Source organism: Fistularia commersonii, chromosome 27 (assembly GCF_037954325.1).
Source record: "Fistularia commersonii isolate RoL2024-O1a breed Wild chromosome 27, RoL_Fcom_v1.0, whole genome shotgun sequence".
NCBI classification, from domain to species: Eukaryota; Metazoa; Chordata; class Actinopteri; order Syngnathiformes; family Fistulariidae; genus Fistularia; species Fistularia commersonii.
Window position 1 is genome coordinate 8,899,111 of NC_141310.1, and position 12,015 is coordinate 8,911,125.

General features: G+C 37.2%; 2 protein-coding genes across 3 annotated transcripts; both read left to right on the plus strand.

Annotated features, from left to right (window-relative positions):
* Positions 1 to 83: 83 nt before the first annotated feature.
* tmed3 (transmembrane p24 trafficking protein 3) lies at positions 84 to 3,430 on the plus strand. The gene is made up of 3 exons (XM_086175217.1): positions 84 to 465; positions 1,405 to 1,650; positions 2,522 to 3,430. The coding sequence occupies exons 1-3, from the start codon at positions 322 to 324 to the stop codon at positions 2,753 to 2,755; spliced, it is 624 nt and encodes a 207-aa protein (XP_086031343.1). The 5' UTR covers positions 84 to 321; the 3' UTR covers positions 2,756 to 3,430.
* A 780-nt stretch (positions 3,431 to 4,210) lies between these two features.
* On the plus strand, positions 4,211 to 10,918 carry LOC147217990 (isocitrate dehydrogenase [NADP], mitochondrial-like). 2 transcript variants are annotated; one of them, XM_086175214.1, is made up of 11 exons: positions 4,211 to 4,341; positions 5,535 to 5,626; positions 6,219 to 6,384; positions 6,479 to 6,639; positions 6,738 to 6,881; positions 7,429 to 7,565; positions 7,723 to 7,874; positions 7,963 to 8,075; positions 8,642 to 8,739; positions 8,834 to 8,926; positions 9,049 to 10,918. In XM_086175214.1, the coding sequence occupies exons 1-11, from the start codon at positions 4,221 to 4,223 to the stop codon at positions 9,131 to 9,133; spliced, it is 1,362 nt and encodes a 453-aa protein (XP_086031340.1). In that variant the 5' UTR covers positions 4,211 to 4,220; the 3' UTR covers positions 9,134 to 10,918. The 2 variants fall into 2 exon arrangements, with proteins under 2 accessions (XP_086031340.1, XP_086031341.1); XM_086175215.1 differs by having other exon boundaries at positions 4,246 to 4,341; positions 5,511 to 5,626.
* Positions 10,919 to 12,015: the final 1,097 nt, after the last annotated feature.

The window sequence follows — 12,015 nt, forward strand, 5'->3', positions numbered from 1 at the left end:
CTTTTGCATAGGTCAATATGTCGCAATTTTTATTACGCTTTTATTTTGAAAACGGCAGGGTTTAATGACGTATAAGGTTTCCTGAAGGAGGTGTAAAAGTACAAGGACCGTCGTAAATATTCTCTGGGTTTTGACTTACTCATAACTGAACCGACATTCAGACCTTCATAAAGTTTCTTTTATTCTTTTGTAGCCTAATTTCTATCAAAAAATACAAAGTTGCCATGGAAGTTTAGTCTTCCGTGCCACGTCAGAGCTTCAAACTGGCATCATTACAGCACTCAGGAAGATTCTCTCAAGACTTCTGGTATTTCCCTCACCATGTTCTACCCGGTACTGAGTTGTCTTTTGCTAAATGTGTTGGCTGTGTTCGGGACTGAGCTCACATTTGAGCTTCCCGACAACGACAAGCAATGTTTCTACGAAGAACTGGAGGAGGACGTGAAGTTTGACGTAGATTTCCAGGTAAGTATTATCATTTAATGGAGACGCTGCCATCGACTAATTCCTGGACAAGTAATGACAGCTAAACCTCCCTGCTACTCACAGGACATTCTGAGCTGTCCTTAACTGTGCCAGACTACAAATTTAAGTGAAGTTAATGTTTCATTTTGGTGAAGGAAGAGTAAAATGCAGGAAACCCACAAACTATCCATATTTATCGTTTCTTGTGTATGACTTAAATTTCTTTACATATTTGATTAGAACTTCTCGATTTGTGTTGATGTACATTTTCTCTCCTCTCTTCCACAAATGCACCTGCAAAGATTGTACAAAACATCCGTACAAAAGTTCAAACCAAATTAATATCTTTTGCAATGATGAATAAAAAAAGGACAGGACACAAGGATACCACTGTTAAGCCTTGGAACCTGGAAAACCTGCTGGACTGGTGACTTCCAGTCACACGACCCATATGGAAAAGATAGAAAGACTCGAGATATCATGGAAAACAATATCACAATTAATTTAAACTATCAGAAAGGGTCAAAGTATTTTATGGGTCATACTTACGTTCCAACGGTAAAGTTTTCTGAGTATTTTGTGATCTGTAACAAAACTGTCTGTTTTTCCCTCTCAAAAAAGGAGAACTAGTAAGCTATTTATACTAAGGGACACAAGGAACATTTTTTTTTCCCTTTTGGGAAAAGTTTTTGGAATGGAAAAGTAAACCTTTTATACTCAACTATTCATTTATACTGATTGATACAACCTTAATTAAATAATCTATCACTGCTGCTCGAATAATGATCAACCCCTTTGCAGCTTTTCCACTGAGAGATTCATATTAATTGTTTGGGCTTGTTCCCTATTTGCCATAACATATGTCTTGGAAAAATCCTGAAACATCATATCTCATCATCTACATATTCCAACTTTTTTTATTCTCGTCATTTCTTTCAGGTGATTTCAGGAGGAAACTATGATGTGGACTGTTTTGTGATGGATCCTCTTAACAATATGCTGTATAATGAGAACAAGAAGCAGTACGACAGCTTCTCTCACACCACAACTATGAAGGGGGTCTACAGAGTCTGCTTTTCCAATGAATTCTCCACTTTTACACACAAAACCGTTTACCTTGACTTCCGCCATGGTGATGATGACCCACTCCTTCCAACCATGTTGAGATCTACGGCACTGACTCAGGTACATCCATCTATACCTTTGAATGTGGAAGTAGTTGCTCAATACTGCCACCTGCTGAGCAAATGGCTCAGCATTGCATGTGCAGGCACACTGAAAGCATGAGGAAAAAAACACATCTTGTCTTGGCACATACATGATAGCACAGGTGAAGGAGACAATGTGCAAATGTATCATTTTTTTATGAATAATGGCAAAAGAGCATTCTCTTCTGCCAAATTATTGAATCCAGAAAGAAGGCTGTACTGAAGCATTCTTAATGCGTAGGACTATTATTGTCCTTTTTACATACTTTTGATTCGCATATGGTCAAATTTTCTCAAACCTTTCACTTCATTACCCTCAAAATAAAAGTGTAATATTTTTTCAAAATGCAGCAGCCATTCTTTAGTCCTCCATTTCTTAACCAAACTACAGAGATAGACTTCGTGTTTTTGATGACACTCCAACAGTATATGTGTATATGTGTATATATACAATATTAAAATACAAGCAGCCCATAAGTAAGCACAAATGTTACATAATGTAACAATTTTTAATGGCTGTGAAGACAATATATCAAAATTGAATGTATAACTCTATGAAAATTAGTAGTAGTGGTAATAATAACAATAACAATAATAATAATAAAAATAGTAATATTATGATGGATGTTTTTCTCTCAAAGTATTTTGACTTAATCCACAAAAATCAATCAAACATTTTGAATGAATGAATACTGTTATTTAAATCTGTTAAATAGATACTGTTAAAGCATCTGAAGAAATTTAGATTCTAACAAGTCCTTAAATGCTGACAGTGTTGCAAAGCAATTTAGGAACTGTTAACTTCATATACAGAGACATAGATAAATAAAAATGTACTGATGTTTCAGCTGGAGTCGACGTGTGTCTCTATTCATGAGATCCTGAAGGTGGTGACTGAATCTCAGACACGATACAGACTAAGGGAGGCTCACGACCGCACAAGGGCAGAAGACCTCTATGAACGCGTCACCCTCTGGTCCATCGGTGAAACGATCTTGTTGTTTGTCATCGGAATCGGTCAAGTCATGTTGCTCAAGAGCTTCTTCAGTGACAGGAAAGGTTCTGTGGCAGCCATGACTTAGACTTGTGTCATTGTCACTTTTACGAAAATGAATGTTACTGTTTTACTTGTGAACAGTGTGCCATCCAGTTTTTACTAAGTAATTGATTTTCTTTAATTTTGCATGTGGAAATTACAGTTATAGGCTTATGATGGTCGCTGCAGGAAAAACCAGGCAATCTGGTTTTCAGCAAGACAGGCAGAAGAGAAAATCTACTTCATAATAAAGAAAGGAATCCCTGTATGCGTGCGTGCGTGCATGTTATTCAGTCTAGGTGGATGTAATAGGTGTCCTAAAAATGAACACTGTGGATGAAGATGTTGAATGGTATTCATACTTTTGCGAAGCTGTTTTTCTGTTCGGTTTATAACTGGCTCCATGTCTGTAGATACCCGCAGGTGAGAATAGCCACGCTTCTTCCATTTTTTGTGACCTCACAAACAGATGGGCCAGACAAGGTTAATGATCACTGAAGTGATATCGCTGCTTTTTTTTTTTTTTTTTTTTTCTTAAATATTAATGACATACTTTGTGCCCTAAGTTTTAAAACATAACTCCTGTAAATCATATTTTCTAAGAAGTTTACCATTAATTGATTTTGGATGGCATACCTACTGATCACGGTTCGTCCATGATGGTTTTTTGCAGAGAACGAATTTCCCCATGGGGATTAATAAAGGATAAATTAATTTTAAATTCAATTGTTGTGCCTCAAAAAATTTTTTTTCATATTCATTATACTTTTTTAAACACACTATTTTAATGTGCTATTTGAATCTTCAACACTGCCCGAAATCCATACAGGACTACTTTTGAAAGTTTGAGTCCCCCAACACAACGTCAGGAACCGGATTCACATTTTGTACACTATTACTGTTTCATGCCTGATGGTTTGCCTTGGATCCTTAGAAATAAGCAAGAGCTATACTGAAATATTCATGGAGTTATTTAAAAAAATCAATAAGCTCTTAACCTGTTATCCCCCTGGAAGTTCCTGAGTAGTAACAAGAAGTAACCAGGCAATTAGCAAAACAACATGAGGAAAAAGTTACAGTAATAACCAAAAAAAAAAAAGAAAATCTTTGTTGCAAAAGGAAACTAGATTTGTGAATGTTCAAAAATCTTATTTAAAGATGGGATATCTAAAAGATGTATCATCATATCATTTCCATACTCTTCTTCAGTTTAAGCACAGGCAAAGTGAAAAGTCGTTCGTCTGTGGACAAATTTGTTAAATGTAATTCTATAACATTTGAATGTAACTCTTTACAATTTGTAAAGGACAGTCAGAAAGGTCTTTATGACAGCGTGGAAGTGAATCAAATATTACGAACTCAACTTGAACTTTCCGGACCACATGCTTGCATATGATTGGCCCACTGTATCTCCCAAGATCCAATCACAACGAGGCATGCGGTCCCTCAACGCTGACGTGTGAGCTCACACATTCACCTGCCGCTGTCGGGAACGGGATCATTCAGAAAACATGGCGGGATACCTGAGGGCGCTGGCAAGCGTATCGAGGCGTTCAGTTGCTGCGGTGTCCCAAAGCCCCTCTGGGCTCTCCTCGACCGTCGTGAGCCACCCCGGAGGCGAGCGGAGGAACTGTAAGTCAATTAATACAACCTCAAATACCTCCATGTCCTTTAATTTTTATCTCAGCAATGCGTTAATTATCGGCTGACATGAGTTGTAACTGGGGACAAATGTACGTTCTATTAATTGCCACGATAACTCGAAGCCATTAGCAGAAGAGAGCCTGCCATCAAGGCAATTTCAATAGTAATAGTCGCAGAAAGTACACCGGCAAATTGTGTCTCACATGTAAAAATCACAGAGAAAGTGGCTATATATATAAATATATATGTATATACATGTATATACATACACATGCCCCCCAACATAATATAAAGGCCCACTAATTTTTTTTCTACTGCCTACCTGTGTGAGGACGTAGGACCACGTGATATCAGACGCAAAAAAAAAAAAAAAACGGCCCCATTGGCAATTTAAACGCTATCAAAGTCTCAAGGTCGGAAATCATGGCAACTTCCTGGAAACTACACAGCAAACCTACCGCTCAGGTATACACGTGTACATAGAAGTGGCAGGTGAAATAACTGTTTGCCATTTGGAAGTTTGAAGGATTGTGTTGGATCTTTACAGGCCAACATTGAACTGTTTTTGCGTCTGTCTATTTTTGGCCTAAATATTTTTGGATGATTTGAATTAATGGTCTTCAGCTGGCCAAAATTGAATTTCAAAAACGACTTTTTGCTCACATAATCCAAAGTCTAAGCCTCTTTGCATAAAGAAGAAAGCCATGTATAAATATTGAAATAATTTATTTAAAAGTGGGGTGACTGATGCATCTTTTCAGAGCTCCGCTTGCTAAGTAAATGCTGCATTCAGAAACATTTCAACAGGCTGGCTGTGCCTAATTGAGGTTGATAGAAAACAAGTTAGCACTGCAGAAAAACAGTTAAATACATTTTAAATGATAATTGCGAGTGAGTGGCTCAATGATATAGTAAAGAGCTTTTCTGTTGGTATTTCTATTTTAACTGATTTTTGAATGTGAACAAGATCAGCCCCTAATCTATGTTGGAAGTTTTACTGAGGAATATCAGCCGGATATCTGATGTCAGAAAACTTGGAAGGTAAAATAATGAGCTATTAAAAATGAAGATTTGACTAGGGACAATGTGAAATGAAAAATCATTGCAAGCTATTGTCTGAATAAAATAATATTAAGATCATGCCAACATCTGCTTAGTGTGAGTAAGTGCACATTTTTCAGATGCCACAAAGCGTATCAAAGTGGACCAGCCGGTGGTGGAGATGGATGGGGATGAGATGACTCGCATCATCTGGGAGTTTATCAAAGAGAAGGTAGCTCACACTGACCTTGAAGGCTCACTTCTGCAATTGGATCAGACATTATAATGTCCATTAGTTGATAAATAATCAGACTGATAAGAAGGGTAGATAATGTGATTTGCACCTATGAAATGTAATCAGTTCACATCCATGCCTTGAACCTTTCATATTTGTATAGATGATTCAAACAGCAAATCAAAACCTCACTCTCCTATAGAATACCTTGGAGACTTAATCTTTGAAACTCCAGCTTAAACTTGCACCTGTTTTTTTTTTCATCATTGTATATTTTTTTTTTCTACAGTTCATGATCATACCTAAAGAAACTTTGACTTTAAACCTTAACTGTTGGTTGTTTTTTTTTTTTCTGACCAACAATATAAATTATGAGACCTCTGGTATTCTATAGAATACAAATGACATTGACAAAAAAAATCATAACCATCAAATGTGTATGTTTTTTATTTTCCTTTTTCCTTCAACCTGTGTTGACAAATTGATTATAAAATTCAGTACATGGTTGCTGTGGCACATAAAACTTGTGTAACTGTTCATCAGTGTCAGCTGACAGACAAATAATTCAGGAACATTTTGTGTGTAAAAGCTCATTCTGTCCAATGTGGAGGTGGAACTGAAGTACTTTGACCTGGGTCTGCCTTACCGTGACCAGACTGACGATCAGGTAACCATCGACTCTGCGTTAGCCACTAAAAAATACAATGTGGCTGTCAAGTGTGCTACTATCACCCCTGATGAGGCCCGAGTCGAAGGTATGTTTGTCTCATCAAGGTTAACGAACTGCTACTGATTTAGTCGGGCCTTGGTGGTTTTAGAAATAATACAGATGCCTTCTCTTTTTTTAAGAGTTTAAGCTAAAGAAGATGTGGAAGAGTCCCAATGGAACCATTAGGAACATCTTAGGTGGCACAGTTTTCCGCGAGCCAATCCTTTGTAAAAACATTCCCCGTCTTGTTCCGGGATGGACGCAGCCCATCACAATAGGCAGACATGCTTTTGGAGATCAGGTTAAAAAACATAAGGTTTTTCATTTTCAAAGAAACAGCCAAACAGTCAGGAACTGACTCATGTAACAGGTATTTTTTTTTTTTTTTCACACTGACAGTACAGGGCAACAGACTTTGTTGTTGACAAGCCTGGCAAGTTCAAGATTGTGTTTTCTCCAGCTGACGGGGGCCAGCAGAGGGAGTGGGTGGTGTATGATTTTCCTGCTGGGGGCTGCGGGATGGGAATGTACAATACTGATGAGGTAAGAGTTACACAGATTTATTGAAATGATGATAATCCATACAGTCGGTTTAAAATCCCATCCTTATTTCAAAAAGGGAACTAAGTAAAATTTTACGTTATTGTTGTTATCGTATTGATTTTCCTTTCAAATATTATCATTCCATCTTTTAAATTTTTTTTTTTCTCCTGGTCTTTGGTAGTTGATATAAAGTCCAAAGTTTAAGTTAAACATCCAGATAGAACCCCATAGTTGTGAAATTTGCCTCAGTCATCTAGATTTTCCCTTTATAAATGCAATTCACAAACTGAATAAAGAATGGAAAAATAGACAATCTTGTTAAAGATTTTGTATTATTATCAAATATTGTATCACCTTGAAAATAAGTGATATTTTTTTGGATCAAGATGAAGATTATGGGTTACACTCCCAAAATGTAATACATGGGTTAGTTTCACCAGATATGTTGACCAGTGGAATGACATTGATATTAAGTTGACTGTGACATGTATTTTAATATCATTATTTTTACAATATTTAAAATGTGTTCATTCACATCTTTCTACAGTCCATCAGCGGATTTGCTCACAGCTGCTTCCAGTATGCCATTCAGAAGAGGTGGCCTCTTTACATGAGCACCAAGAATACCATCCTCAAGGCATACGACGGGCGTTTCAAAGACATCTTTGAGGACATCTTTCACTCGTAAGAAGCTAACCACGTCCTCACAATATTTCCATTTTGTGTAAATCCTGAAAAACCTAATAGAACAGATGAACAAAACTGTAAACAGACAGTTTAAAACAGTCTCTCTACTGAATGTACTTTTCAATGCTTATGTGACTGAGTTTTGTAAATGAAGGCAATACAAAGCGGAGTTTGACAAGTTGAAGATCTGGTATGAGCATCGTCTCATTGACGACATGGTGGCTCAGGTGCTGAAGTCTTCAGGAGGTTTTGTTTGGGCCTGCAAGAATTATGATGGAGATGTGCAGTCTGACATTCTGGCTCAGGGTATGAAAAGCGGCGTGTCCAACATAATGTCATGAACCAGGGGAAGCTCGTGTTTTATTGTCCCTCACTGGAATATTTGTCTGTGCAGGTTTTGGCTCTCTCGGTCTGATGACATCAGTCCTAGTGTGTCCTGATGGTAAAACTATTGAAGCTGAGGCAGCCCATGGCACAGTGACCAGGCACTACCGGGAGCACCAGAGGGTGAGGGTCGCCACTTATGGTGGGGCCTACCTTTGTAATGGACATTTAACCCTTGACATACCATTTCTAATAACTGTTTGAGGGCCAGGAATGTTCTGTATCCTGTTGTTTAGTCACTAAAATGACATCAAAAACAAGGTGTATTTAAACAATTTCCTGACTGTAACTGAACTCATTTTGCTCAGGGAGTGTCTCACCTCACTTTTGAGGGCCTACAAACCTTTCAATTTATGGAGTTGAAAATAGTACTTCTTTGGTCTTGAAATGCCTATGAGACACACACAATTTGTTTACCGTTTCCTCCAGTCTTTTGTGAAAACATTTTTTTAAGTCTGCCTCCAGTCAAAAATGTGTTGGTTTTTTTTCTGCTTCCTCCTACTGCTGCATGATTCAGTTTCACAGTGTAGACAGATATTTGATCAATGAATGTGAAACAGACTTTCAATGTCAAACACAGCAAGAAAGCTAGCATTTCTCTCAGCGCCCTGATTATTTGACTGAGGCAGGCCTAAGAGCATGTTCTGTGTCATGGCCAGACTAAAATGAAATTTGTTTTTCTGTCACAGGGAAGACCCACCAGCACCAACCCAATTGCTAGTATCTTTGCCTGGACCCGGGGACTGGAGCACAGAGGCAAGCTGGATAACAATCCTGATTTGATTAGGTAAATTATCTGAATAGCCAGGGTCCTTCTCTAATGTGAAATATTTTTGTAAAATAATACACCGTATTCTGCTTACTTCTTCATTGTCTCACAGGTTCTCACATATGTTGGAAAAAGTCTGTGTGGAAACTGTAGAAAATGGGGTGATGACAAAAGATCTTGCGGGTTGCATTCATGGATTGGCTAAGTGAGTTAAAAATTTATATTCCCAATTTTTTTTTTGTAGAATTTGGACCACTTCAGATGTTTACATGTCAAAAGATCATACACATTCATCATCAGCCTAATTCTTTCCATGTAATCCCGCAGCTGCAAACTGAATGAGCATTATGTCAACACCTCAGACTTCCTGGATGCGATCAAGACCAACTTAGACAAAGCTCTGGGCAAATGAAGAACACTCAGACACATTTGCCATTCAAAAGGCAAACTTTGTCTCTTAACTTTTTTTAACATTTGTTTTAACCAGTTATTTGTATTAAGATGTTAAAAGCAATGTATTATAGCAATGATTGTTTAAAAAAAAGTTGAGGTTAAACTGTTGAAGCAAAGTTTCCACAATTGATGTCATGCATTTGCAAGGAAAATTAAATTTATATTTCAAAATATTCTAAAGCCTTAGGTTTGCATTGAAAACCTCACAAATGAATAAGACTAAAATGACAAGGTATGTGGAAAGGTAACAAATTTAGAAAAATACATTAAAGGCATTATTTCCAGATTTTTTTTCCTTGCAAAGATGTGATATTGTCCTCCATCTTTTTTATTTGTAACTCTTTTTGACCTCAAAGCATTTTTTAAATTACCGGTATAATGGCCCTAATATCATCATCCTAAGGTTTTATATCTGATCTTGAAGGAAACTACTATATCTCAAGCCACAGTCCTATTTTTATAACTGACTGACACAAGACTGTACCCATCCACACCTGTTGTCCTATCGCCAATGTTTTCTACACTGTAAAATTAAGGGTGCCTTCATACATTTACAGTTTTGGTTAATATAAGTGCTCTTTGCAAGGAAATTCCTGCACTTTGTATTTATGAAAATCATACAAACAAGGACATTAATGCCAAAAAAAGAAATTCCTTATCACCAGCAGTATGTAGCCTTTTCTTTGCAGTGTGCCTGCAATCTGATTTCTTTGGCTGGAAACCATAGCACAGACAGTGCAGAATCTGTTTTAGATGCAGAAACAGAAATATACAAAACCTGGAAATCAAGTTCTTCGAATATTTCAGTTGAGGAGAACAGAGCTTATCCATACCTGGCAGATGTGAAAGACTTAATGTGTATCAGATGTATCTTTGGACCCAAGAGACATAAGACAAGATTACATCAGGGTTCGTGGAATAAAATTTAGGGTTTTTTTCCTCTTAAACAAGGACTGAGCATATTTGGATGACTAGGTGGAGTGCTGAAGGATGTTGCTTGGACATCCTAATTTACAGGTTGTGAAGCATCATTTTCTTTATTCAACACATCCAAACAGGTCCTTTGTGCTTTCTACATTGATAGGATTTTTTTTCTGTGGTAATATTGAGATATTTGCTCAATTTCCACCTAATCACTGGTTTTGGAATCCATAGACCACATGTGACAAACTCAGGCCTGCGGGCCAAATATGGCCCACAGTGTAATTGTAATTGGCCCGCGAGATCATATCAAATGTGCATCAAAGCTGGCATGTTGCATGTACTGCTAATACAACAAATCCCACAATGCTTTGCTAGTATGTTGGCATGCAGTCAAACCTGCAAGCCCTCCTTTTTTCTGTTGACAGTCATCAACAACCATGCTACAGTCATATCGGGCAAATTAATTTCACCCTCCACAAAAATGGCCTAACGAAAGATGGACAACAGGAGCTTTCAGGTGGGAGGCAGATTATCTGCTCACAAATATTAAGGACAGACCAGTTTGTGCAGAGCTAGCGTGGCTATAACGAAAGACATAAGAAGAAACATAAGAAGACACCATTAAACAAAGCATTATGAGAATTACAAGGACCTGGATGTAAAGCAGAAGCTGCAGAAGGTAGAGGAGATGAAAAGAATTCTGTTTTCCTGTATAGTATTAAGCTATGCTTGTTCTATATTTAGTTCTAGAGCTAAACTTGTTTGGGTTCCTTGTTATATCTGGAGGAAGAATTTTTTTCAATAAATATTGTTGGCCCGCGGCTTTGTCACAGTTTTGAATTTTGGCTCGCTAGTCCTCCAGACTTCAATTTTGACACCCCTGCCATAGATCAATGGAATATTCAGGTCTGTTTTGGAAAATTAGAATATTGTGATAAAGTTTTTAATCTTCTGTAATGCAATTAAAAAAACAAATTTACTTTTTATGATATTCTAATATTTTGAGAGGATTTTTGAGTTTTCTTAAGATGTAAGTCATAATCAGTAATATTCAAATAATAAAAGGCTTGCAATATTTCAGTTGATTTGTAATGAATCCAGAATGTATGACATTTTTGTTTTTGTAATTGCATTACAGAAGATAAACAACTTTATCACAATATTCTAATTTTCTCAGACAGTTCTGTATACCTATGTAAGGCACTAATGTTTCACTTGTCAAACTAAGGCTGCTTTTCTTTATAATGTTTAAATTTCTCCTTTGTCATCCATATTCAATAAAATAGCACTGCAACAGGAGACACACACACACACACACCATGGTTGCTCAGTGTAATAATGAGTGTCAGAATCCGTTCTCAAACAAGCCAATCAAGATGTGTCCTGTTGACAACAGCAGGGGTTTGGCTCTTAAATAAGCTTGACATGAGGTACTTCCTGTTGCTCTCCAGCAGATGTCATCATGTTCACAGATTCTGAGCCTGGTGCCGCACTGTGACGTTTAACAGGGCCTATTTAAAAATTCTCATTATTTCCATTGGCAGCTTATTAATGGCGGATACTCCTTTCCGCTTGGAATGTAAAATAGCTTATTTTCTATTGAAGATTACGGTTTTAATTCAATCCACTCTAGATTTTCACTCAGTTTTTCATTACATTGTCAATGAAAACAAAATGTATTTGCATAAGGTACATTTTATAGTTACTAAATACCTGATTCTCCACAGGTTTTAAATGGTGGTATGAAAAAGGTGTGAAAACTGATGGATAAATCTGGTCTCAGGTGCTGAGTTGGACCCAGCAATGACAATTAAGCCTTGCTATTCAAAGCTGGATTCGAGTAAAACATATTTTAGGAAGTATGAGTCTAATTGGAGGCAAACTGCGAGTGCTGGCAAGGAAACACTGATGCTTTGT

Coding starts and splice junctions, on each gene's coding strand:
- tmed3 (XM_086175217.1), top strand. CDS start 322: ATGTTCTACCCGGTACTGAGTTGTCTTTTGCTAAATGTGTTGGCTGTG. Junction 466..1,404: donor AGTTTGACGTAGATTTCCAG/GTAAGTATTATC, acceptor CATTTCTTTCAG/GTGATTTCAGGAGGAAACTA. Junction 1,651..2,521: donor GATCTACGGCACTGACTCAG/GTACATCCATCT, acceptor CTGATGTTTCAG/CTGGAGTCGACGTGTGTCTC.
- LOC147217990 (XM_086175214.1), top strand. CDS start 4,221: ATGGCGGGATACCTGAGGGCGCTGGCAAGCGTATCGAGGCGTTCAGTT. Junction 6,640..6,737: donor GACATGCTTTTGGAGATCAG/GTTAAAAAACAT, acceptor TCACACTGACAG/TACAGGGCAACAGACTTTGT. Junction 6,882..7,428: donor GAATGTACAATACTGATGAG/GTAAGAGTTACA, acceptor ATCTTTCTACAG/TCCATCAGCGGATTTGCTCA.